Source organism: Mustelus asterias, chromosome 4, assembly GCF_964213995.1.
Source record: "Mustelus asterias chromosome 4, sMusAst1.hap1.1, whole genome shotgun sequence".
Lineage (NCBI taxonomy): Eukaryota > Metazoa > Chordata > Chondrichthyes > Carcharhiniformes > Triakidae > Mustelus > Mustelus asterias.
Genome location: NC_135804.1, coordinates 151,174,208 through 151,199,419, shown reverse-complemented (window position 1 = coordinate 151,199,419; position 25,212 = coordinate 151,174,208). Strand labels below are relative to the sequence as shown.

Genomic DNA, 25,212 nt, shown 5'->3' with positions numbered 1-25,212 from the left:
TCAGTGTTGGGGTAATTAGCAATGTGACTGGGTCAGTGTTGGGGTAATTAGCAATGTGAGTGGGTCAGTGTTGGGGTAATTAGCAATGTGAGTGGGTCAGTGTTGGGGTAATTAGCAATGTGAGTGGGTCAGTGTTGGGGTAATTAGCAATGTGACTGGGTCAGTGATTGGGGTAATTAGCAATGTGAGTGGGTCAGTGTTGGGGTAATTAGCAATGTGAGTGGGTCAGTGTTGGGGTAATTAGCAATGTGAGTGGGTCAGTGTTGGGGTAATTAGCAATGTGAGTGGGTCAGTGTTGGGGTAATTAGCAATGTGACTGGGTCAGTGTTGGGGTAATTAGCAATGCGGGCAATTATTGGTGAGGGACAGTTATTGATGTGAGGGGCAGATACCGGTTTAAGGGGCAGTTACCGGTTTAATTGGCAGTTTGCTGTGGAGACCTTCCTATTTAATGATCATGACGCAGGTTTGTGTAGATACAGCCTCACTAACGCCCAGTCTCAGCCTGTCTGTAACTCTGTTGATTCATAGTAAAGTCAGTGATGTCTTTCCGAAGCCAGTGCGCTGTTTCTCAGCTTGGCGACGTGTCTTTCCTGCTTTTGTGTCACTTTAAGTGCGGCTGATTTGTTTTTCTTTGGCCCGGACCACCTTAAATGTCTGACGAAAGCATCTCCAGGACAACAGCTTTCCGCTCTCAGGACGGGCTAGAAAACACACACACAGGCTGGGAGCTGCCTTTCAGAACCAGGCTGGTGCTGGACAGATCCCGCCGCTCGCATCTCCCAGCCCAGAGCCAGAGCCAGCAGCCAGAGAGCCAGAGACAGCTCCCAGTCCAATCATCTGGAGCAGCCACACACAGAGAGCTTGCTCTGAACGGAACATCTACAGCCCGGAGCGAGTCCCACAGAGTCTCCCAGAGGCGAATCTTGTAGCTGCTGGAATCTGGGGGGTGGCCAGAGGCTGAGATCAGGATCAGGAAGCCAGTGTGTGAAGCACCAACACTGGTGTCAAGTTGCACTCCTCACTTGGCCCGAAAGCTTCCATCCACTCGGTGTCCTGAACTCAGAACTGGTGAGTATCTCTAAGTGTAATATCTCCCCAGTCTGCTCAGTACAGAATAGAAGCCCCTCAATCCCACTGCTAAACACAGCAAGAGCCTGCAACTCAATCCAGTCTCTTGCTGAAGCTTCATTATGAGCAGCAGAAAGCTCTCCTATAATCGGCTTGTCAGGAGTCGGGAATAATAACCAGGGGAATGCAGTCAGTGTAACAAGTTTAAACTGGGACATCACACAACTCACACACTGAATCCTCTGACTCCATCGATTTTAATTATTCATAAGAAGCATTGTTGGGCAGCTGGGACACACGGACGGCTCTCCCCCGGTGTGGAGAGGGAGCGGTCAATGTTGGTATTAATCTTAATGCAAAGGACACAGGGTCTTGGTCACTCGCACTTGTTTCCTGAACCTTCCCCATGCAACTTTTTAACCAGGGGCTGGGTTCAAAGAGAATGGCATTGATTGTACATCAGCACTGAGATGTCCATCGCAATGTACCACTCCACCGTCCGTATGATTCATGTCCAAAGACACATCACAGGAGATAGATAGACTGCCATCATCTGTGTAACAACCACCCTGTACACCCTCACACAGCGGCTTGCTCATCGACAGATGAAAAGCGACCTTGTACATTACATGAATCTATGTGTGCGATTCCCGTTTTCATCCAAGAATTGGCTCTTGGAATTGACTGCTATTCGGAAATCCAAGCAGCCAGTGTGCCGAGGTTTCCCCGAGTGTGAGCCTGTCCCGCTGAGCGGTTTCACAGTCTGCGGTGTTGTTGGCCGTGAACTGTGAGGCGGTTCTATTAATGAATGGAGTTGCTCGCCCCCGGCATGTGTTTACTACAAACACTGGGGAGTGAGTACATTCAGAGGCTGCCCTCAGCAAGGCTGGAGGGGGGTTTGGAGGGTTTGGAGTGTGGGGGTGGATTTCTAATATTCGGAGATGATTACAGTTAGGAAAGATTTTTGGAAATCTCATACAATCCTTGCCCAAAGAAATAAATAAACATATTTCAGTTGGTGAAGGGAGCGGGCATACTGGTGTAATCACAACCAGCTAGCTACATGTCCTCTCCGGATGGCGCGCAGTTTTTATTAACAGCCAACCTCTGCTGCATTTACTCTGGCAGGGAGAACTCAATCCTCTCTTTAGATTCCCCCGTCCTCACGAGTTCCAGAATTCCTAATCACCACCACCAGGATGTGTCTTTGGAGTGGGAACACTTTTTGTAAACCTGTCCACGGCCACGGTCCAAATGAATGGTTGCTTTTTTAAAATTATTGTTTTTACCGCTATCCTGTTAACTGGAGCTCGGTCATATTGTTCAATGTGCCATATCATTAAAGCCGGCTGCTGTGCTTTCACATCCTCTGACAACCAGCTCTGACAACCAGCGCTCAGCACAATTGATGAATCTAACCTGTGGGTCAGTTCAGTGGATGGGTTTGTGCGTCAGGAGTGGAATCCACTCTGTCAACACCGCGCTGTTTTTAGTGCATTATGTTTTACATCATTGGGAGCTGGAAGAAGCTATTCAGCCTAACCAGCCATTCAATTAGATCATGTCTGCACGTCACCTTCTCTACCATTTCCCTGTCTTTGGTCCATATCCCCAGCCTCCCTGTCTAACAGAAACCTGTCTTGAACGCTTCAATTGGATCACATACTTCTGAGAAGGAGTGGAGATGCGGGGAGCGATTTCCGGTTTCTATACAACCTTATTCTGTGAAAAAAATAACACTTTGCCACTATTTTCCCCCAATTTTACGATATGCCCCTTCATTCCTGATTTAGCCACCAGAAGAAAGAATTTCTCCATCTCTCGCCCCTTTCAAATCTCTTTGTCATTTTAAACACTAGCAGCTGATCAGCTGTCGATTTTGGTTTAGTGAGTGTGGATGTTAACGGTCTCTCACCATCTTCAATTATTTCCTTGTTTGTTTGGAGGGGCTGACAAGCTGAGCAGTTTCCAGCAGCTGTTTAGCCCAGAAACTGCAGATCCCAGTCGATAGGCAGCGGTTGTTACAAGATGGAATGCCTTGCTTGAGAGAGCAGGTGGAAGCAAATTCAATAGTAACTTCCAAAAGGGAATGTGATATACTTGCAAAGGGAAAGAAATAATAATCACTGGTCTGTGGGAAACATTAGGAAGTCGAGACTGATTGAGGGGGCACGGTGGTACAGTGGTTAGCACTGCTGCCTCACAGCGCCAGGGACCCGGGTTCAATTCTGGACGTGGGTGACCAACTGAATGGAGTTTGCACATTCTCCCCATGTCTGCATGGGTTTCCTCTGGGTGCTCCGGTTTCCTCCCACTGTCCAAAGATGTGCACGTTAGATGCATTAGCTATCATAAATGCGTGGGATGATAGGGATAGGGTGGGGAGGGCTTGTTTAGGATGCTCTTTCGGAGAGTTGGTGCTGACCCGATGGGCCAAATGGCCACTTTCTGCACTGTAAGAATTCTATAAATAGCCAGCACAGGCACATTGGGTGAAATCGCCTTCTTTATAATCCTATCATACTTGTTTTTATTTCAATTTCATAGACATTTTTGAAAGTAAATGCAATACCTGAGTTCAGTGATAAGGGAAAGTAGGAAGGGTTAAACAGCTGAATGTTACTAAATAAAGATAACTGCTAAACTGGAACAATTTCAATTATTGCTGCTTTTAGGACAGTTTAATTATGAAGGAAACATATTTGTTCTTAAGGTGAAATAGTTTTAAATGAGCATGCTGTCTCATTATACATGGGAGCATAAGAGCAGGAGGAAGGCATTTGCCTCTATGAACCTGTTCCACCACTCAATAAGATCATAGCTGATCTGGTTATGGTCTCAGCTCCACTTTCCTGCCTGCCCCAGTAATCCTTTACTCTCTTGCCTAACAACAAGCTGTCTAACTCTGCCTTGAATAAATTCAAAATTGCAGCCTCCACCACTTTCTGGCGAAGGGAATTCTATGCAACCATAGTCCTTTGAGAAAAAAAAGCATCTCTGCCTTAAAAGGGAAACTTTATATTTTTTGACCATGTCCCCTAGTTTTTGTCTCCTTCAAAAGAGGAAGCATCTTCTGGACATCCACCCTATCAAGTCCCCTCAGGATCTTATACTTTAAAAACAATTTAATTAATTAATCTTACAAATACCAAGAACAGAGTGCAACTTTTTCAGATGAAAACTTCTCACACAACTATTTCAGAGCGTAGAATCATACAATTTTAATGATGAATTAACAATGAAAGGCAAATCGAAAATATGGCTAACAAGAATGAAATCTAGGCGAGTTTTGCTGTTCAAATTCTAACCCAGGGCAATTTTATTCATCTCAGATAAATTCAAAATTTGCATGGAAGTCCACCCGTTTAAACTGACCATTTTGTTTCTGACTGGCAAGTTGAAATTAAATAAATATACTCTTGAAAGACTTATCAAAGGTGGAGTTACATTTTCATATTGTAGGTTATGCTGCTGGTGGATTTACGACACTGATCTTTGCTCTTTATCTTTGGGTTAGGCTCCTCCATTGGTTGAACACACAGGGAGAAAACACAGGCAGTGCGAATAGATCAATCACATTTTCTGAAATTTAAGATATAGCGGATGACAACAGAAAGAACTCTAATAGATGCCTTTCATTTCTCCCCAATAACTTCGTTTTTCAAATTACAATGAAGCGTCAAGGGCAACTAGCTAGTAGCATTTCTCTTAAATACTCAAGTGGCATTTGTTCTTGTGACATTTCAGGTTGTATTTATTATTATTTATTATTATTATTAATTATTATTATTTATTAAATTACTTTCTGAAGTCAGTCACTGTATCTTAAGTTTCAACAAGTGTTTTAATACATGGCTATTTGAGAACAAACTTTCTACATTCATCCGTGATATGGAGATGCCGGCGTTGGACTGGGATGGGCACAGTAAGAAGTCTCACAACACCAAGTTAAAGTCCAACAGGTTTATTTGGTATTACAAGCTTTCGGAGCGCTGCTCCTTCATCAGGTGAGTCACTCACCTGATGAAGGAGCAGCATTCCAAAAGCTTGTAATGCCAAATAAACCTGTAGGTCTTTAACCTGGTGTTGTAAGAATTCTTACTGTACATTCTTCCAGAAAATGGTGTAGTGATAGTGGTGTTCCAACCATTAATTGACAACCCGCAAGTTCCTGACTAATATTGGGAAGTACTTGTTTAGGTAAATAATTATCAGCAACAGGAAAGAACACTGCATAGGTTTGGGGAGAGTTTTATGGTTAAATGGCCTAGGAATGTGTGTCCTTTATATTGGGTGTGTTCGACTGTTGGAGTTTGGCATCTGCTGTCCTCCTCTCACTGATGCTCAACTCCCAGCTTTCACATTGCTACATAATGGTGCAAAACAATGGCATTGTGTGAAAAACTGGGGAGTCACAGGGGTTTGAGAATAAAGGTTGCATTAATCTGAAAAATAAATCAGGACATAAATTCAATCAATGAAAAATATAACGGCAAAATTAGTCACCACACAGTACACACAAAAGATTTTTTTTGTTCCATTTTTTCAGAGTTGAAAATGGCTCATTTGTAGCAGATGTTGAATATGTAAACATATGTAAAAACCATGAGTGATTTTTGTTACAAAGAAAGAAATTAGTATGTATTTTGAATTTTAAAAAAGCGTCAAGAGCTTTTCTTCTCTGAGAATTATGGATGAAAGTCACTCCAACTGTCCTATATGAAATTAGTTTACCCGACTCAATCCACTTCCTCATGAACAAGAACCCACAGCATAACAACTTACTCAGAGTGGATGCTGTGTAGGAATTGAAAAGTGCCATACAGGAAGGGGGCGGGGGGATGCTTGCCTGAGGTGCAATTGGAGGTGGATCATGGGAAAGAATTGAGAAAGATTCCCTCTGCATCTAACTCTACTGCAATAAAAGCAAAATACTGCAGGCACTGTAAATCTGAAATAAAAACAGGAAATGCTGGAAAGGCTCTCCAAGTCTGGCAGCATCTGTGGAGAGAGAGCGAGAGAGAGAGAAAGACAGAGAGAGAGAGAGAGAGACAGACAGAGAGAGAGAGAGAGACACACACACAAAGAGACACAGAGAGAGAGAGACACACACACACACAGAGAAAGAGAGACGCAGAGAGAGAGAGAGACACACACACACACAGAGAAAGAGACAGAGAGAGAGAGAGAGTGACACAGAGAGAGAGAGGGACACGCACACAGAGAGAGAGAGAGAGAGACAGAGAGAGGGAGAGAGAGACAGACAGAGAAAGAGAGAGAGACACAGAGAGAGAGAGAGACACGCACAGAGAGAGAGAGAGACACAGAGAGAGAGAGAGACAGAGAGAGAGAGAGAGAGACACAGAGAGAGAGAGTGCGAGAGACACAGAGAGAGAGAGAGAGAGACAGAATTAACTTTTCAAATCTGTATGGCTCTGAGGAAGTCATTTGGACTTGAAACACTGGGCTGAATTTTTCAGCCCTTCCTGCTGGTGGGATCTTCTGATCGCACCAAAGGTGACCCCACCCTCCCCCACCCCCTTAACCCTGTGGTGGGTTCCCCGGTGGTTGGACGGGCAAGCCATGCAAAGTGCCATAGATATCGGCGGGACTGAAAGGTTCCACCGGTGGCCAATGATGAGCTGCCTCTGCCGCTGGAAAACATGCCCTGTGAGAGGGAAGGGGTTGAAAAATCCCACCTATCAACCCTCTTTCTCTCTTCACAGATGCTGCCTGGCCTGGTGAGTCTTTCCAACATTTTCAGCTTTTATTTCTAACTTTATTGTGTTCAGTTTGGAAATTATTAATGTTGACATCTGGTGCTCAAAATGAGAAAGTATTTCATTATCAGGAGATAAGATTTCAATTCATCTTTATCATGCACCTGGTCTTTGCACCAACCCGATTATTATGAGGCAATTTATTTTGAGTGCTTTTGAAGAACATTTTGAGATGCAGAGAGCAGAAATAAATTGCAGGATTCCCCATCACTCCTGATGGGTGGTCTGTATCCCTGCTCTTACCTCGACTGCACTATAGTGGCTCAAGAAGCTGGCTTATCACCACCTTCTCGCCGGGTCCGGATGGGATGTACCCCAGGTTACTGTGGGAGACGAGGGAAGAGATTGCAGAACCTCTGGCGATGATCTTTGCGTCGTCGATGGAGACAGGAGAGGTGCCGGAGGATTGGAGGACTGCGGATGTGGTTCCTATTTTCAAGAAGGGGAATAGGGATAGCCCAGGTAATTACCGACCGGTGAGTCTAACCTCAGTGGTTGGTAAACTGATGGAGAAGATCCTGAGGGACAAAATTTATGAGCATTTGGAGAGGTTTAGTATGCTCAAGAATACTCAGTATGGCTTTGTCAAAGGCAGATCGTGCCTTACGAGCCTGGTGGAGTTCTTCGAAAATGTGACTAAACACATTGACGAAGGGAAGGCGGTAGATGTGGTTTATATGGATTTTAGCAAGGCGTTCGATAAGGTCCCCCATGCAAGGCTTCTAGAAAAGGTGAGAGGGCATGGGATCCAAGGGGCTGCTGCCTTGTGGATCCAGAACTGGCTTGCCCAAAGGAGGCAGAGAGTGGGTATAGATGGGTCTTTTTCTAAATGGAGGTCGGTCACCAGTGGTGTGCCCCAGGGATCTGTTCTGGGACCCTTGCTGTTTGTCATTTTCAAAAACGACCTGGATGAGGAAGCGGAGGGATGGGTTGGTAAGTTTGCCGACGACACGAAGGTTGGTGGGGTTGTGGATAGTCTGGAGGGATGTCAGAAGTTACAGAGGGACATAGATAGGATGCAAGACTGGGCGGAGAAGTGGCAGATGGACTTCAACCCAGATAAATGCGTAGTGGTCCATTTTGGCAGGTCAAATGGGATGAAGGAGTACAATATAAAGGGAAAGACTCTTAGTACTGTGGAGAATCAGAAGGACCTTGGGGTCCGGGTCCATAGGACTCTGAAATCGGCCCCGCAGGTGGAGGAGGTGATTAAGAAGGCATATGGTGTGCTGGCCTTTATCAATCGAGGGATTGAGTTTAGGAGTCCGGGGATAATGATGCAGCTATATAAGACCCTCGTCTGACCCCACTTGGAGTACTGTGCTCAGTTCTGGTCGCCTCATTACAGGAAGGATGTGGAAAAGATTGAAAGGGTGCAGAAGAGATTTACAAGGATGTTGCCTGGATTGAGTGGCATGCCTTATGAGGATAGGCTGAGGGAGCTCGGTCTTTTCTCCTTGGAGAGACGTAGAATGAGAGGAGACCTAATAGAGGTGTATAAGATGTTGAGAGGCATAGATCGGGTGGACTCTCAGAGGCTTTTTCCCAGGGTGGAAATGGCTGCTACGAGAGGACACAGGTTTAAGGTGCTGGGGGGTAGGTACAGGGGAAATGTTAGGGGGAAGTTTTTCACACAGAGGGTGGTGGGCGAGTGGAATCGGCTGCCGTCAGTGGTGGTGGAGGCAAACTCAATAGGGTCTTTTAAGAGACTCCTGGATGAGTACATGGGACTTAATAGGATAGAGGGTTATAGGTAGGCCTAAAAGGTAGGGATATGTTCGGCACAACTTGTGGGGCCGAAGGGCCTGTTTTGTGCTGTAGTTTTCTATGTTTCTATGTTTCTCACGGACAATTATGAATGGGCAACTGCTGGCCTAGCCAATGACATCCATACCCCATGAAAGAATAAAAAGAATTCTCGTGAGTTGACTGCTCAGAACATGATTTCACCAAACACAACCGCTGCAAGTAGCCAATTGGTCTATTTCTGAAATACCAACTGGGCCATTTTTCTTAAAGGAGATTGCTTTTGAAAGCAGCACCATTTACTGGGGGTGGGGGAATGGTGCGGCAGCATGGTGACCAATTCAGAACAAATCTTTGGGAATCATTACGACAGTCAGTGAGTCGTAAATCTTAGTTGTAGTTGCTTATAGAACATATAGAACATAGAAAGTCACAGCACAAACAGGCCCTTCGGCCCACAAGTTGCGCCGATCACATCCCCACCTCTAGGCCTATCTATAGCCCTCAATCCCATTAAATCCCATGTACTCATCCAGAAGTCTCTTAAAAGACCCCAACGAGTTTGCCTCCACCACCACCGACGTCAGCCGATTCCACTCACCCACCACCCTCTGAGTGAAAAACTTACCCCTGACATCCCCCCTGTACCTACCCCCCAGCACCTTAAACCTGTGTCCTCTCGTAGCAACCATTTCAGCCCTTGGAAATAGCCTCTGAGAGTCCACCCTATCCAGACCCCTCAACATCTTGTAAACCTCTATCAGGTCACCTCTCATCCTTCGTCTCTCCAGGGAGAAGAGACCAAGCTCCCTCAACCTATCCTCATAAGGCATGCCCCCCAATCCAGGCAACATCCTTGTAAATCTCCTCTGCACCCTTTCAATGGCTTCAACATCTTTCCTGTAATGAGGTGACCAGAACTGCGCGCAGTACTCCAAGTGGGGTCTAACCAGGGTCCTATAAAGCTGCAGCATTATCTCCCGACTCCTAAACTCAATCCCTCGATTAATGAAGGCTAGTACGCCATACGCCTTCTTGACCGCATCCTCCACCTGCGAGGCCGATTTAAGAGTCCTATGGACCCGGACCCCAAGGTCCTTCTGATCCTCTACACTGCTAAGAATGGTACCCTTCATTTTATACTGCTGCTCCATCCCATTGGATCTGCCAAAATGGATCACTACACACTTATCCGGGTTGAAGTCCATCTGCCACTTCTCCGCCCAGTCTTGCATTCTATCTATGTCTCGCTGCAACTTCTGACATCCCTCCAAACTATCCACAACACCACCTACCTTGGTGTCGTCAGCAAACTTACCAACCCATCCCTCCACTTCCTCATCCAGGTCATTTATGAAAATGACAAACAGCAAGGGTCCCAGAACAGATCCCTGGGGCACTCCACTGGTCACTGACCTCCATGCAGAGAAAGACCCCTCCACAGCCACTCTCTGCCTTCTGCAGGCAAGCCAGTTCTGGATCCACAAGGCAACAGCCCCTTGGATCCCATGCCCTCTCATGGAGATGGTGGAGATTTTTCAACAGTTCCATCAATGTTTTTTCATGTGATTGCCAAGGTGAATTAGCAGAAGGTGAACTAGATGGACCTTGGCCTTTTTTAATCTAGCCATTTCCACTTCTTATGTTCCTCTTTAGCCAGCAGCACTGTATTGACATTTGTTTTTCGTCTTATCACAATATTTACTCTGGGCCATGATTTAAGGACTTCTGCAAAGTTGAAAATTTCTATTATGGTAAGAACACTTTTCTCTCTGGTATTTTAGTGGAGTCACTAAGGTATTAGTTTTAAATGCCTTTGTAGCAGCAGTTGTGAGCTCGAGAATGAGGGGTAGCAGATATAAGATCAAAAGTAGCTTCAGACAGAGAACAGGAGAAACTTCTTTAAATATTGAATTGTAAGGATGTAGAATTGATGTTTGTGATCAATGGTTCAGCAGGAGCTTTGCAAACATTCAAGGAAGGAAAATGGGTTGAAATGATATGGGAATCGAGTAAATAAAGAATCAACTTGCATTTATATGCAAAATTTTGGTAATCTTGGGATGTCCCAAAGTGTTTAACTGTCAATTAGGTACTTCTGAGAGTAAGCACTGATATAATATAGGGAAATGTGGGAATCAATTTGTGCCCAGCAAGCTCCCACAAAGAACGTAGAATCCCTACAATGCAGAAGGAGCCATTTGGCCCATCCAGTCTGCACTGACTCTCTGGCAGAATATGTTACCCAGACCCGCTCTCCTGCCCTATCCCCATAACCCCACACATTTTACATGGCAATTCCTTCTAACCTACACATCTTGGGACACTAAGGGGCAATTTTACCATGGCCAATTCATTGAACCTGCACATCTTTGGATTGTAGGAGGAAACCGGAGCACCCAGAGGAAACCCTTGCAGACAAGGGAAGAATGTGCAAACTCCACACAGACTGTTGTCCAAGGCTAGAATTGAATGAGGGTCTGTGGTGCTGTGAGGCAGCAGTGCTGACCACTGTGTCACTGTGTCGCCCACAATGCTATAATGATCAGATCATCTATTTTGCTAAAGTTGGTTGCGGGGGAAAATGCTGGACAGGTCATCAAGGAGAAATCTCATTCTCATCCTCAAAATCGAGCCATGGGATCTATTATTTCTCTTCAGAGGGCAGATCAACCTGAGAATAACATTTCATCCACAAGTGTCAGACTAGATTTTAAGCTGATTGCCCAGAGTGGAAATTGAATCTACAACCTTCTGACTCAGGGAGAATGTGGAAACACCCTCTGAAATCAATTAGGATAATCTGCCTGCACGGACAGTAATTATTGACTGAGACAGCAGCACAGTGGCACAGTGATCAGCACTGATTTTATTGAGTTTTTTAAAGGGGTAACCAAGAAGGTAGATGAGGGCAGTGCAGTTGATGTTGTCTACATGGACTTTAGCAAGGCCTTTGACAAGGTACCGCATGGTAGGTTGTTTCATAAAGTTAAATCTCATGGGATCCAGGGTGAGGTATCTAAATTAGCTTCTTGACAGAAGCCAGAGGGTGGTTGTAGAGAGTTGCTTTTCAAACTGGAGGCCTGTGACCAGCGGTGTGCCTCAGGGATCAGTGCTGGGCCCACTGTTATTTGTCATTTATATTAATGATTTGGATGAGAATATAGGAGGCATGGTTAGTAAGTTTGCAGATGACACCAAGATTGGTGGCATAGTGGACAGTGAAGAAAGTTATCTCCAATTGCAACGGGATCTTGATCAATTAGGCCAGTGGGCTGACGAATGGCAGATGGAGTTTAATTTAGACAAATGCGAGGTGATGCATTTTGGTAGATTGAACCAGGGCAGGACTTACCCAGTTAATGGTAGGGCATTGGGGAGAGTTACAGAACAAAGAGATCTAGGGGCACATGTTCATAGCTCCTTGAAAGTGGAGTCACAGGCGGACAGAGTGGTGAAGAAGGCATTCGGCATGCTTGGTTTCATTGGTCAGGACATTGAATACAGGAGTTGGGACGTCTTGTTGAAGTTGTACAAGACATTGGTAAGGTCACACTTGGAATACTGTGTATAGTTCTGGTCACCCTATTATAGAAGGGATATTATTAAACTAGAAAGAGTGCAGAAAAGATTTACTAGGATGCTACCGGGACTTGATGGATTGAGTTATAAGGAGAGGCTGAATAGATTGGGACTTTTTTCTCTGGAGCGTCGGAGGATGAGGGGTGGCCTTATAGAGGTCTATAAAATAATGAGGGGCATAGACAAGGTAGATAGTCAATATCCTTTCCCAAAGGTAGGGGAGTTTAAAACTAGAGGGCATACATTTTAGGTGAGAGGGGAGAGATACAAAAATGTCCAGAGGGGCAATTTTTCACACAGAGAGTGGTGAGTGTCTGGAACAAGCTGCCAGAGATAGTAGTAGAGGCGGGTACAATTTTATCTTTTAAAAAGTGTTTAGATAGTTACATGGGTACAATGGGTATAGAGGGATATGGGCCAAATGCGGGCAATTGGGATTAGCTTTGGGGTTTTAAAAAAAAAGGGCGGCATGGACAAGTTGGGCCGAAGGGCCTGTTTCCATGCTGTAAACCTCTATGACTCTGTGGTTAGCATTGCTGCCTTACAGCGCCAGGGACTTGGGTTCAATTCCAGATTGGGTCACTGCCTGTGTGGAGTTTGCATGTTCTCCCTGTGTCTGTGTGGGTTTCTTCCAGGTGCTCCGGTTTCGTCCCACAGTCCAGAGATGTGCTGGTTAGGTGAATTGGCCATGTTAAATTCTCCCTCAGTGTACCCGAACAGGTGGCGACTGGGGGATTTCCATAGTAACTTTATTGCAGCTTGAATGTAAGCCTATTTGTGACTAATAAATAATAAATAAACTTTAAATAGTGCTTTTCTCTGCATTTCTATGTATTGAAAGGGTTAAGACTGTTTTTAAAATACCAAATAGATGAATTTACTACATACAGATATTTGTTAAATTATACCACTCATGATGATTTCCATTCTATTATATGAGGTAGGTCAGAATCCTCTGATCTCCCCATCGGTTGATATTCTCCTGTCCCGGTGCAATGAATGGAGATTTGGCTGCGCTCCAAATTCTCCCTTCTTACTGCAGCAGTGGTGGACTGTACAACAGTGGAGAATTCTGACCATATTCTTTCCTAGGTAAAATGTTTCTTAAGTTCTTGGTGATAAGTTTTCAAGCTAGGCATTCTGGATTTAAGAAGCTGTCCAAGGGGATCACAGCGGATTTATAAAACTATCAGATTTTTTGTTTTTATTAACTTCATTACAGTTTTACCTGGGTTGCTGTTGCGTTAATAAAACACATTTCTTGTACCATGGGGTGGCAAGGTGGCACAATGGTTAGCACTGCTGCTTCACAGCACCCAGGGACCCGGGTTTGATTCCCAGCCTGGGTCACTGTCTGTGTTGAGTTTGCACATTCTCCCCGTGTCTGCGTGGGTTTCCTCCGGGTGCTCCGGTTTCCTCCCACGTTTTGAAAGATGTGCTGGTTAGGGCGCATTAACACAAACAGGCGCCGGACTGTGGTGACTCGGAGAATTTCACAGTAACTTCATTGAATGTTAAAGTTCAGAGAGCCTTACTTGTGACTAATAAACTTTAACAATAGCATTGCTTTCAATTAGATTTGCTGTACTTCAATGAGGACAAGACTCTGTAGCAGTGGATTCAGATTTTCAGCATGTTCTTTCACTGAGCAAGATTTATGATCAATGGCTTAATCACGTTTCCTCTCCCACACTGGATATGTTTATCCATTGTCAATGTAATATTAAAATCATGTTGTTGCTATGTAAATGAGTTCCATGTTTGGGGGTTCAAAGTCTTTCAGGGGAACGTCCAATTAGAATTGTGATTAAGACAGATGGCAACATGGTTCGACACATTCAAAGATTCCTTCAATCAATTAGATCTCGGATAAGAATTATCATGGAAAGTCACAAGCAGACTAACTTCAACTCATGAGTTTCTGATTGAAGTACAGCCACTTGACAAGTAATAAAACAAATGGGCTAAAATAATCGTGTTCATGTTTTGTATGTTCATAATATGGTTAGAATTAACAACATTTCACAGGCGATGTGACAATTCTTGGAATTTATCACTTGTCGCTGCAATTTCATTATTTTCAATTTGTTTTGGTAGATAAAGACTTGCCAAGCTGCATCATGGATGAGAGTCTCGACTGTAGATTCAACAACCTTAACTGGGAACAGATTCAGAGCTTGGATCAAGTCTTAACAGAAGTGATACCTATTCATGGAAGAGGCAACTTCCCCACACTGGAAATAAAGCCAAAAGACATCATTCATGTTGTGAAGGATCGCCTGGAAGAGAATGGGATTGCGGTCCATGACATTCGCCTCAACGGCTCAACAGCAAGCCACATCCTAGTGAAGCAAAATGGGACAAGCTACAAAGACCTTGACATTATCTTTCGAGTCGAATTGCCTGGAGAAGAAGAGTTCCAGGTGATAAAGGGGGTGGTGTTGGATTGTCTTTTGGACTTTCTACCACAAGGCGTGAATAAAGAAAAGATCACAGGACTTACTTTGAAAGAGGTCTATGTTCAGAAAATGGTTAAGGTTTCTAATGATTATGACCGGTGGAGTCTCATCTCCCTGTCTAACAACAGTGGGAAGAATGTTGAGCTAAAGTTTGTTAATTCATTACGGCGGCAATTTGAATTCAGTGTGGACTCTTTCCAAATAATTCTGGACTCACTGTTGCCTCTTTTCTGTTGTCAAGAGGATGCAATGACAAACGAGTCCCATCCAACTGTCATAGCGGAGAGCATGTATGGAAACTTTGAAGAAGCAATGGATCATCTGAGGTACAAACTGATTGCCACAAGAAACCCAGAAGAGATTCGAGGAGGCGGCTTGCTTAAATACAGCAATCTCTTGGTTCGCGAATTTAAACCAGCATCTGATTCAGAAATCAAAGGCTTAGAGCGTTACATGTGCTCAAGGTTTTTCATTGACTTCCCAGATGTGTCTGAGCAGCAAAGGAAGATTGAATCCTATTTACGGAACCATTTCATTGGCGAAGAGAAAAGCAAGTATGATTACTTGATGACGCTGCGCCAAGTTGTGAACGAAAGCACGGTCTGTTTGATGGGACATGAGAGAAGGCAGACTTTGAACATGATCACCCTATTGGCTCTGAGAGTACTAGGTGAACAGAATATCATTCCCAATGCTGCCAATGTCACCTGCTACTATCAACCTGCTCCTTACGTCAGTGACCGCAGCTTTAGCAATTACTACATATCGCACGGACAACCACACCTTGTGTATCAGCCCTATCCACTACACATCAATATGCAAACTGGTCTGGTTTAGTGTTATGCTGAATGAAAATGCCTGACTTTAAATAAGACCCAAGCTTCCAGGTCCCTAGAGATCTGATGAAAGAGGCAGGTTGCAACCCATTGAGTGTGCTGCTGGTCACCAGTAAAGTCAATCTATTCAGATATATGCCAATTGTTGGGTAACCCATGTTTAAGCTGACCTGCAAAGAGATCACCAACTGTAGGTGTGACCCAGAATAAACATATGTGCTTAATCAGTGAAGAATGATCTCACAACTGAATAAGCACAGACACATCTACCCGGAGTGTAATGTAGGGATTTTTTTCCAAAAGATCAATGTTGAACTGTGCAGATGTAGAAAGATATATTAATAGGTGAAGTTAGATCATGTGAATGACAAACCCCTGCAAATCCTTGCTTTGGCGATTGTAGTTAGGTCTTAAATCACCTTTCTGAATGAAAACCTAGATGGCAAAGTTAAATCTGTTATCAGAAATATTGATTGCATAAAAAATAATCACTTTGTACTTGAGTGGTTTTGGTTATACGACAGTTAAGTGCAACTCAGAGTGCTCGTAGAAAACATGTCTTAAACATGAATGATCTTGTGACAAAGAAAACCTTATTGACCAAAGATTGTTTGTAAATACTGCATCACACAAGTGCCTCAGCTATGTAGATAGGTCATGAAAGTTATATGATTTGTAATAATTATTTCAGGATGTGCCATTTTGTGTTGTTATTTGAATTGGAATTGGAGATATTACATTCAGTTAAGTAACAGCCCATATCACATTCTAATGGCACAGCAGGAGTCCATTCAGCCACCATACCTGTGCCAGCGATGTGGGGCACATAATAATTAATACCAGTGATTTTATATTTTTAAGACTGGAGTGGCTTGTATCATTTACAGAGTCTTTAACATCCCTGCTATACCCTTCAGAACCTACTTGTCAACATCAAGTAACTGAATCTGATTAGCCAACTTCAAGAGAAATTAGTGAAACATACACCCAACACCACTCAACGCTAATAAAACTGAACGCAGGGGAGAATATGTGATGAGCCATTCACTTACATTTACATGGAAATCCAAAAGTGTCAAAGGTCACTCCAAATACAAGCAACATTTCTCCCTAATATTGCAGTCTGATTGTGCAACAAGCATTCTAATAGTTGATTGATCTTATTAAATGGTAGAATTCTTACTCATCAAAAGTTAGGAATAAGCGATGACAAAAATGTTAAGTTTTATTCATTAACAAATTGCTTTTTCATAGAATCCTACAGTGCAGAAGGAGGCCAATTAGCCCATTGAGTCTGCACCGACCACAATCCCACCCAGGCCCTATTCCCGTAACCCCGTGCATTTACCCTAGAGAGTACCCCTATCAGCAAGGAGAAATTTAGCATGGCCAATCCACCTAACCTGCACATCTTTGGACTGTGGGAGGGAACCGGAGCAATCAGAGGAAACCCATGCAGACACGGGGAGAATGTGCAAACTCCACACAGACAGTGACCCAAGACGGGAATCGAACCTGGCTCCCTGGTGCTGTGAGGCAGCAGTGCTAACCACTGTGCCACCGTACCCCCGGGAATCGAACCCGGCTCCCTGGCGCTGTGAGGCAGCAGTAACCACTGTGCCACCGTGCCGTTTTTTACCTGCATTTGTTTCATTGTAGACTGAAAACTATAGGGCTGGATTTTCCGGTGGGAGCAGAACCAACACGAGGCATAATTGGGGGTCCTGAACCCACCAGGGTCCTCAGTGCACCCTCTGGTGCTGCATTCCAGGAGCTGGCTACCTAATTGTCTGCCTCCACACTCAGGCTGCCAATACTGCAGGCTCCATCAGAGGCCCCGCAGTGCCATCAAGCTGGAAGACCCATTGAAAGAGGTGGGCACTGCCCAGGCAGGCCGGTGTGCTTGAGGGCTCCTTAACATGCATTTTCCAACATAAAAGTTGTACATTAAAGAGGCTGAGGTTGGTACAGCCTTAGGATGAAGAGGAAACCCCTCTATTTGATTACCCATGGATGGGGCTGTAGCATTCACTCCCAAGGCCCCATCATTGCAGCTTAGAGCCATTGTTGGATACTGCCCTGCTGCTGGGAGACCACTTTGATTGAGTTGGGGGGGGAGGGGATGGGGGGATGGTGGTGGTCACGCCAATCTTGGTAAACTACTAGTTTGGCCTTAAAATGGACCCTAAAAAGTGAGGTCTTAATTTGATTAATTATTTGCACCCAGTTCCCAGCCCACCTCTGGGGACATCCCCTGAAGGTATCAATGCTCCACTTTTCAGACCGTTCACCTCCAAACTGTCACCACAGGGCCAGGAAAACTCGCCCTTATATTTCTGTTTTTAGCGAGTACATCTTTAAAACTTCTTGTCCAATAACATGTCAAAATGGTCTCACTCAGTTCACATTTTCTTCAGCAAAATTTACTGTTGCCCAGATTGTTTGTTTCTTTGTAAGGCGTAATTCCACGGTTGAGGGGGGTGGGGGGAGGGGGGGGGGTGGGGAGAGGGGTGGTGGTGGTGGTGGTGCAGGGAGTGGGGGGGGGTAACAGATCACAATGGCATATTAATGATTGAGAAGCCTCAATCAGTGGCTCATTCAACAATGTTTATTTCCTCAACAAAATTTAAAAGAGTTCAGTTAGCAAAACTGTAGCTAAGATTCTATTAATCACCATCGCAACATACTATGTACATAAAACATACATTTCTGTTTTTGATACTGAAAACATATGACAATAGAGAAGACAACTGAACTGACAAAATGAATTATTTTTACTTGGATACGAATGATCGTTCAGCACAGAAGTGTGCTATTGGGTCCATTCATGCATGTACCAATTCTTTGAAAAAAGACTGATTGATTAGTCCTATGCTCCTGCACTTTCTCCATTACCCTACACTTCTTTCAAGCATATATTTGGACTTTAGTTCTGGAATTCAAGTAATTGTGGAACAACGGGTTTCTGTGCACCACCATTCCTGTTGTATCACTAATGGTCTTTGTCCGTGGTTGCGTTCCTGTGTTGTTTCCATCCTGGAAAATCTTCAGTCATTTCTTATTAATCCTTAGGGAGACAGTGCCGAAATAGTGGATTTTTCAATGTTCCAAAATTAGGTAACTTTGTTCTTGGCAGAATAAAAATCTTTAGTTTTTTTAAAGACAGATGCACACTATTCCATATCATATTAGGCAAAACCATCTTTCAACTAATCTGGCAGCTCTTCACTGTACTGTTTCTGGAAGTCAGGCAAAAAAAAATGTCCTTAGGGGAATCTTCTACAGGATATCCATCTTATGAGCGCAAGACACTTTCTGTGAGAAATCACAATTTATTAGAGTCACTTCCAAAAGAAATAAAAGACAATGTTCGAGCAAGTGCAAAATTAAACCACCATCTGCCAAGTTCCAAATATTGCAACTGAGGTTGGATAAAATTCAAAGAAAGTGGTCAAATGTTGACAATATATCTGGAAATTTCATTTCCTGCTTTTAAATTCCCAACTTGAGAAATTGAGAAGTGCATTGTCACTTTGTGTTAAAAATCCAGTAAAAGGAAAATGTCGTCTGATACCCGATAGTAAGTGAACTTGTGACCGAATAAAAGAGGTGATATTCCTCTTGTAATGTTCAGTGGCATGGGAACATGGAAATTTTCAACCTCATCCAAGGTTAGAAATTCTGCCCTTCGGGTCGAAGTCAACACAATGTACCTGCTGCACGTTACTAGTGGCCATTTTAGCCCAAGCAAACTCCACCATTCTAAGAAGGAGCAGAGTCTCCCTGAGGCCCTACTGGACCAAAGAAATGGACATTTTTCACCTTTTGACTCTGACTCAATCCATGCTGATTAAAGATAATATCTAATCCCTTCTGAATTTGGTTACCTTGGGCTGGCGAAAGATTGGAGCCCCTCAGAAGATCTCAAAGATCCCATGTCTCAACCAGAGAGGCTCCACCAAGGTTCTTATAGGGCTAAAAGGCAGGAATTTCTAGGATTCTGAAGAACTCCCCAATTGCACACTTCCTTGAAGATCCAGGATTAGTTGCTTTCAACTAGAATTTAAAATCTGAACCAAACAGGATGGAATCCTATGGATCTGGGTACCGGCCTATAGTCTAGACACTTCCCAGGTGGAAAGAGGCATTATAAGGAATTCAAGGCTGTAGATTTTAGAAATCTGTAGGACCACTTTGTCAGGTAGTATTTCATTGGTAAAGTGGCAATTTTTCCCCCAAGCAAACGGAGGGTTCATTTCACCCCGCCCCGCCCCTCCCCCACCAAAAGAAAGTGTATGGAATATAAAAAACATTTGTTTTGTTAAGTTGTTCAGAATCATAAGGCATGCTAAAAGTTAAAGTTTATTTATTAGCCACAAGGCTTATATTAACACTGCAATGAAGTCAATGTGAAATTCCCCTAGTCGCCACAGTCTGGCACCTGTCAGGATCAATGCACATCTTTCAGACTGTGGGAGGAAACTGGGGCACCCGGAGGAAACCCACGCAGACATGGGAAGTTCATGCAAATACCACACAGACAGTGACCCAGGCTGGGAATTGAACCTGGGCCTCTGGTGCTGTGAGGCAGCAGTGCTAACCACTGGGCCACCGTGCCGCCCACAACGGGTTGCCCACACGTTAAATTCGATAAGGCTGAAATCAGTGTCAAAATGTGTTTAATACACTATCCAGGCATTTTAGAGACATCTAATTGTGATGCTTTTTAAAATAAAATATCGATATCAAATTTCCTGGCACACAATGTTCTATTTTCTCAGGACTATGTTACGACAATTGTAGCTCAAGGCATCACTAAAAAAAACATAAGTTCTCATCTTACTTTCAAAATTGAAAAGATTGAGGACAGAATTAGCTCAAAACAAATGAACTTTGTGAAGTACCATTAATCATGCAAACATTGTCATGTGATATTGTGGTATTAGCCTTTTCTTTTAGTACCAACACTCTGAATCAGGAATGCAGAGATTCAAGTCCCCCTCCAGAAAGTTCTTGAACACGTTACCTAGGTTATCAGTTCAGTGCTACACCATTAGAGCTGCTACCTTTCAGATAAAACTTTAAACCCTGGGCCCGGCTGCCCGATGGGAATATTAAAGATCCCAAGACTCTGCTTGACGGTAAGCAGGTGAATTACGCCCAGTGTCCTGGTCAGTATTTGCCCCTCGACCAACATCACTAAAACAGGTCATCTAGTCATTATCTCAATGCTGTTCCGTGGCACCTCGCCGTACACAGATTAGCTGCCCCATTTCCTTCATCTCTGAAGTGACCACCTTCGATGTGCTTTGGGATGTCCCGAGTTGTGAAAAACGCTTAGAAATGCAAGTTGTTTCCTTCAATGCAAACAGAAAATTGAATGCACTATGCTCAGAGATACAGCAGTAAAACTATATTTTCTACAGATTATTTTTAGTGTATTTAAGCATATGGACCTAGAAATTACACTCTTATAAATATTAGCATATGGGTTAATCCATCTTTGGAATAAAGTGGGCAAAAAGAATTTCATTTGAAAACTTTTAACACTCATACACTAATATTCTCAAAGTGTAATTTCAAAGGCTTGTTGTTCTTGGTGTTCCTATATTGTATAAATCACAAAATACATATGTACATAGTCAAATACAAATATAAAACTCTATATTTTGCCTAAAGTAGTTTTAAGAGACTACATTTAACCCTGACTCTCCATGAGTCAACAAGAACTGAGCAGCATAATTTCTATCTAGTCAAAATCTCTTCCTTTTTAATAGTCCTGTTTTCTGAAGCTGTTGTTCAGATGTTGTATTCCTCATTTTGTTGTGACCTGATCAGAATTTCAAAACCAGTGTGTAAACCTTGATTTGTGTTTGATGACTTGAAACCTATTGATTACTGTAAATTTCAGTGTAATGGAAACTGGACATACCACATGCATCTGCATTGCAAAAGAGAATGGTTTTGCAAACTGTGAATTGAATACAATTATATCACCAGCTGAGATACTGTGCCAATATTTTTCTACTTATATAACAGAGTATTTTAAAATTGTCCAGTGCATCACCCCTGGTAATTTTATATATACCTAACATGCAGTTACCAGCATTTGAGATGGAGAGTAAGAGGCAAAGAATTATTTTAGGGATTTCATATCAGAGGGAGGGTTAAATAATCTGTTTGTGCAGTTCTTTCCCATTCACCTGTAAAAATGTGTCAGAGTTGTAAGAGCTCATGTTACACCTGCACAAGCCTTGAGTATCAATTGAAATATTCAGTGCACTCATCACTTGTAGGGCCCTTTCAACATCTGTTCTTGGATTAACTGTAACAGTGGTACATGGGATCCATGTATAAAGCAAATCTATCGAAAAGCTTAGAAACAAAAACAGATAAACAACAAGATCCATCTAAAGTTTCTGTGTACCGTGGAGATAATTAAATCTGGTCTTTTATTAATGAAAAGATAATGTCAAAGATATATGATGTGAAATGTGAATGGAAGATTGTTCTGTGCTGGTGGTTGCTGTTGCCTTCTGCGTTTTTATTGTTTCATGTCTGCAGTCACTGTACAAATCTGTTTTGTTCTGTTTTTTGGTGATTGTGTACTTGTTTACGGTGTTCAATAAAAAGTGGAAATTTTAAATGAGGTTTCAAATAAATGCTTGCCATCACTTGGGCTTTCTTGTTCTAGAACATAACCATAACACAGCCTATCTCCTTCTACCTGCTATCTTGTGTCAGATCTGAGCTCTTCATTTCAAGCTGTATTGTTGTTGATGAAATCTGTAACATGAGCTGGTTTTGAGTTGACATTTCAGTCTTAATGGACAGCCTCCTTGTTTATCCTTGCTGTGCCACTTTCAGTGGCGCTCCACTGAGTTCCTGGTTTAATAACTTCATTGTAGCTGAATTTTTCAATATAAGGGTAAGGTGCAAAAAATTCAACAGGCCAGGATCACCATAAGGTGGAATTGCTTATTGGAGAAGAAGCATTTAGATATACACTTGAACACTGTAATAATGTTACCAAGGCCCACAATGTGAACCTCTTAGAATACGAGCTCCCAGATTAAGGCAGTAATGGCTTGTCCAATCATGGAACGCTGCATACGTACATAATGTAGAGTGTCAGGGTTACGGGGACTTGGGGTTTATACTCTGTACGAGGAAGTGCCTTCTGAGTGTTGCTTACTATGTAAATAAATCTAAATTTGGTGAAGTGACACTGGCCTCGGAGGAGTCCAGTGCAAACACTATAGCATACAAAACTTTGACCAAGTGCTGGAAAATATCATTAAAATGGATAGGTGCTTGATGGCCAGCACAGACATGATGGGCCAAAGGGCCTCTTGCTGTGCTGTAAAATTCTGACTATAGGAGTAAGCCTCTCAGCCCCTTGGGCTTGTTGCACCATTCTGGTAGATCAAGGCTGATCTCTACCTCAGCTTTATTTACCCACTTTAATTCCATGTCCCTTTAAACCTTTAACAAAAATATATCAATCTCAGATTTGAAATTTTCAATTGACTAACCGCAACAGCTTTCTTTCTGGGGAAGAATTCCATATTTTCACTATCGAATCTGTAAGGACACGACTCTTGAATGGCCTTGCTCTTATTTTAATGTTGACCTGGACATTGTTTGAATTCTCCTAGCAGAGGATCCAGCTTCACTCTATTGGCCCTATCAAAGCCTTCCATCATCTTAAATATTTCAAATATATCATCCCTTAGTCTTCGACACTCAAGGAAATACAAACCATGGATGGAATTCTCTGGCTGTTTCCACCCTGCCACGACTGCCAATGAGGACAGAGAACTTGCAACTCAGCCAAATCTCCATTCACTGCAGCGATACCAGAGAATCCCGCTGGCATGAACAGCTGGAGAATCCCACTGGAGTGAACAGCAGGAGAATCCGGCTGGAGTGAACAGCAGGAGAATCCCACTGGAGTGAACAGCAGGAGAATCCCACTGGAGTGAACAGCAGGAGAATCCCACTGGAGTGAACAGCAGGAGAATCCCACTGGAGTGAACAGCAGGAGAATCCCACTGGAGTGAACAGCAGGAGAATCCCGCTGGCATGAACAGCAGGAGAATCCCACTGGAGTGAACAGCAGGAGAATCCCACTGGAGTGAACAGCAGGAGAATCCCGCTGGCATGAACAGCAGGAGAATCCCACTGGAGTGAACAGCAGGAGAATCCCGCTGGAGTGAACAGCAGGAGAATCCCACTGGAGTGAACAGCAGGAGAATCCCGCTGGAGTGAACAGCAGGAGAATCCCACTGGCATGAACAGCAGGAGAATCCCACTGGCATGAACAGCAGGAGAATCCCACTGGAGTGAACAGCAGGAGAATCCCGCTGGAGTGAACAGCAGGAGAATCCCACTGGAGTGAACAGCAGGAGAATCCCGCTGGAGTGAACAGCAGGAGAATCCCGCTGGCATGAACAGCAGGAGAATCCCACTGGAGTGAACAGCTGGAGAATCCCGCTGGAGTGAACAGCAGGAGAATCCCACTGGAGTGAACAGCAGGAGAATCCCGCTGGAGTGAACAGCAGGAGAATCCCGCTGGCATGAACAGCAGGAGAATCCCACTGGAGTGAACAGCAGGAGAATCCCACTGGAGTGAACAGCAGGAGAATCCCACTGGAGTGAACAGCAGGAGAATCCCGCTGGCATGAACAGCAGGAGAATCCCACTGGAGTGAACAGCAGGAGAATCCCGCTGGAGTGAACAGCAGGAGAATCCCACTGGAGTGAACAGCAGGAGAATCCCGCTGGAGTGAACAGCAGGAGAATCCCACTGGCATGAACAGCAGGAGAATCCCACTGGCATGAACAGCAGGAGAATCCCACTGGAGTGAACAGCAGGAGAATCCCGCTGGAGTGAACAGCAGGAGAATCCCACTGGAGTGAACAGCAGGAGAATCCCGCTGGAGTGAACAGCAGGAGAATCCCGCTGGCATGAACAGCAGGAGAATCCCACTGGAGTGAACAGCTGGAGAATCCCGCTGGAGTGAACAGCAGGAGAATCCCACTGGAGTGAACAGCAGGAGAATCCCGCTGGAGTGAACAGCAGGAGAATCCCGCTGGCATGAACAGCAGGAGAATCCCACTGGAGTGAACAGCAGGAGAATCCCACTGGAGTGAACAGCAGGAGAATCCCACTGGAGTGAACAGCAGGAGAATCCCACTGGAGTGAACAGCAGGAGAATCCCACTGGAGTGAACAGCAGGAGAATCCCGCTGGTGTGAACAGCAGGAGAATCCCGCTGGAGTGAATGGAAGGTGAATCCCACCCCATATCTCTGAAACCTGAGTTCCTGTCTTTACCTCTGCTGAAGCCATACAGGATGCAGCATCTTGAAGTTGGAGGAGGTATAAAAGAAAGTTATCATAACCTACTAAGGGTAATACCTGGGGGTTTGAAAAACCATTGTGAAAGCTTCCTTTTCTTATCCAACAGACATTTTATTGTGTATTATCGATTGCTGATCTTGTCCATTTGTGTCTTCAAAAAGCCAACCCATCTCTCTAGTTGTTTTATGCTGAATGACAATACAGGATGGTGCCCATAGGTGGATGTGCAATGGGTGGTTGCTTGGTTGAAAGATTCTTCACTGCAAAGTGGGGAGGGTATGGTTTGGAAAATAGGAGAGGACGATGGAATTCCTTTCTGATGCTTTCCTGTGTGTCTCCACCTTTGAGTGATTAGGAAATCCTGGGCATCCTGG

The 25,212-nt window shown here is 43.9% G+C and overlaps 1 protein-coding gene across 1 annotated transcript; it reads left to right on the top strand.

Moving 5' to 3' along the window:
• The first annotated feature begins 5,761 nt into the window (after nucleotides 1–5,761).
• LOC144492416 (terminal nucleotidyltransferase 5C-like) lies at nucleotides 5,762–15,475 on the top strand. The gene is made up of 2 exons (XM_078210426.1): nucleotides 5,762–5,771; nucleotides 14,277–15,475. Exons 1-2 carry the CDS (start codon nucleotides 5,762–5,764, stop codon nucleotides 15,473–15,475), a joined length of 1,209 nt encoding a protein of 402 aa, XP_078066552.1.
• The last annotated feature ends 9,737 nt before the right edge of the window (nucleotides 15,476–25,212 follow it).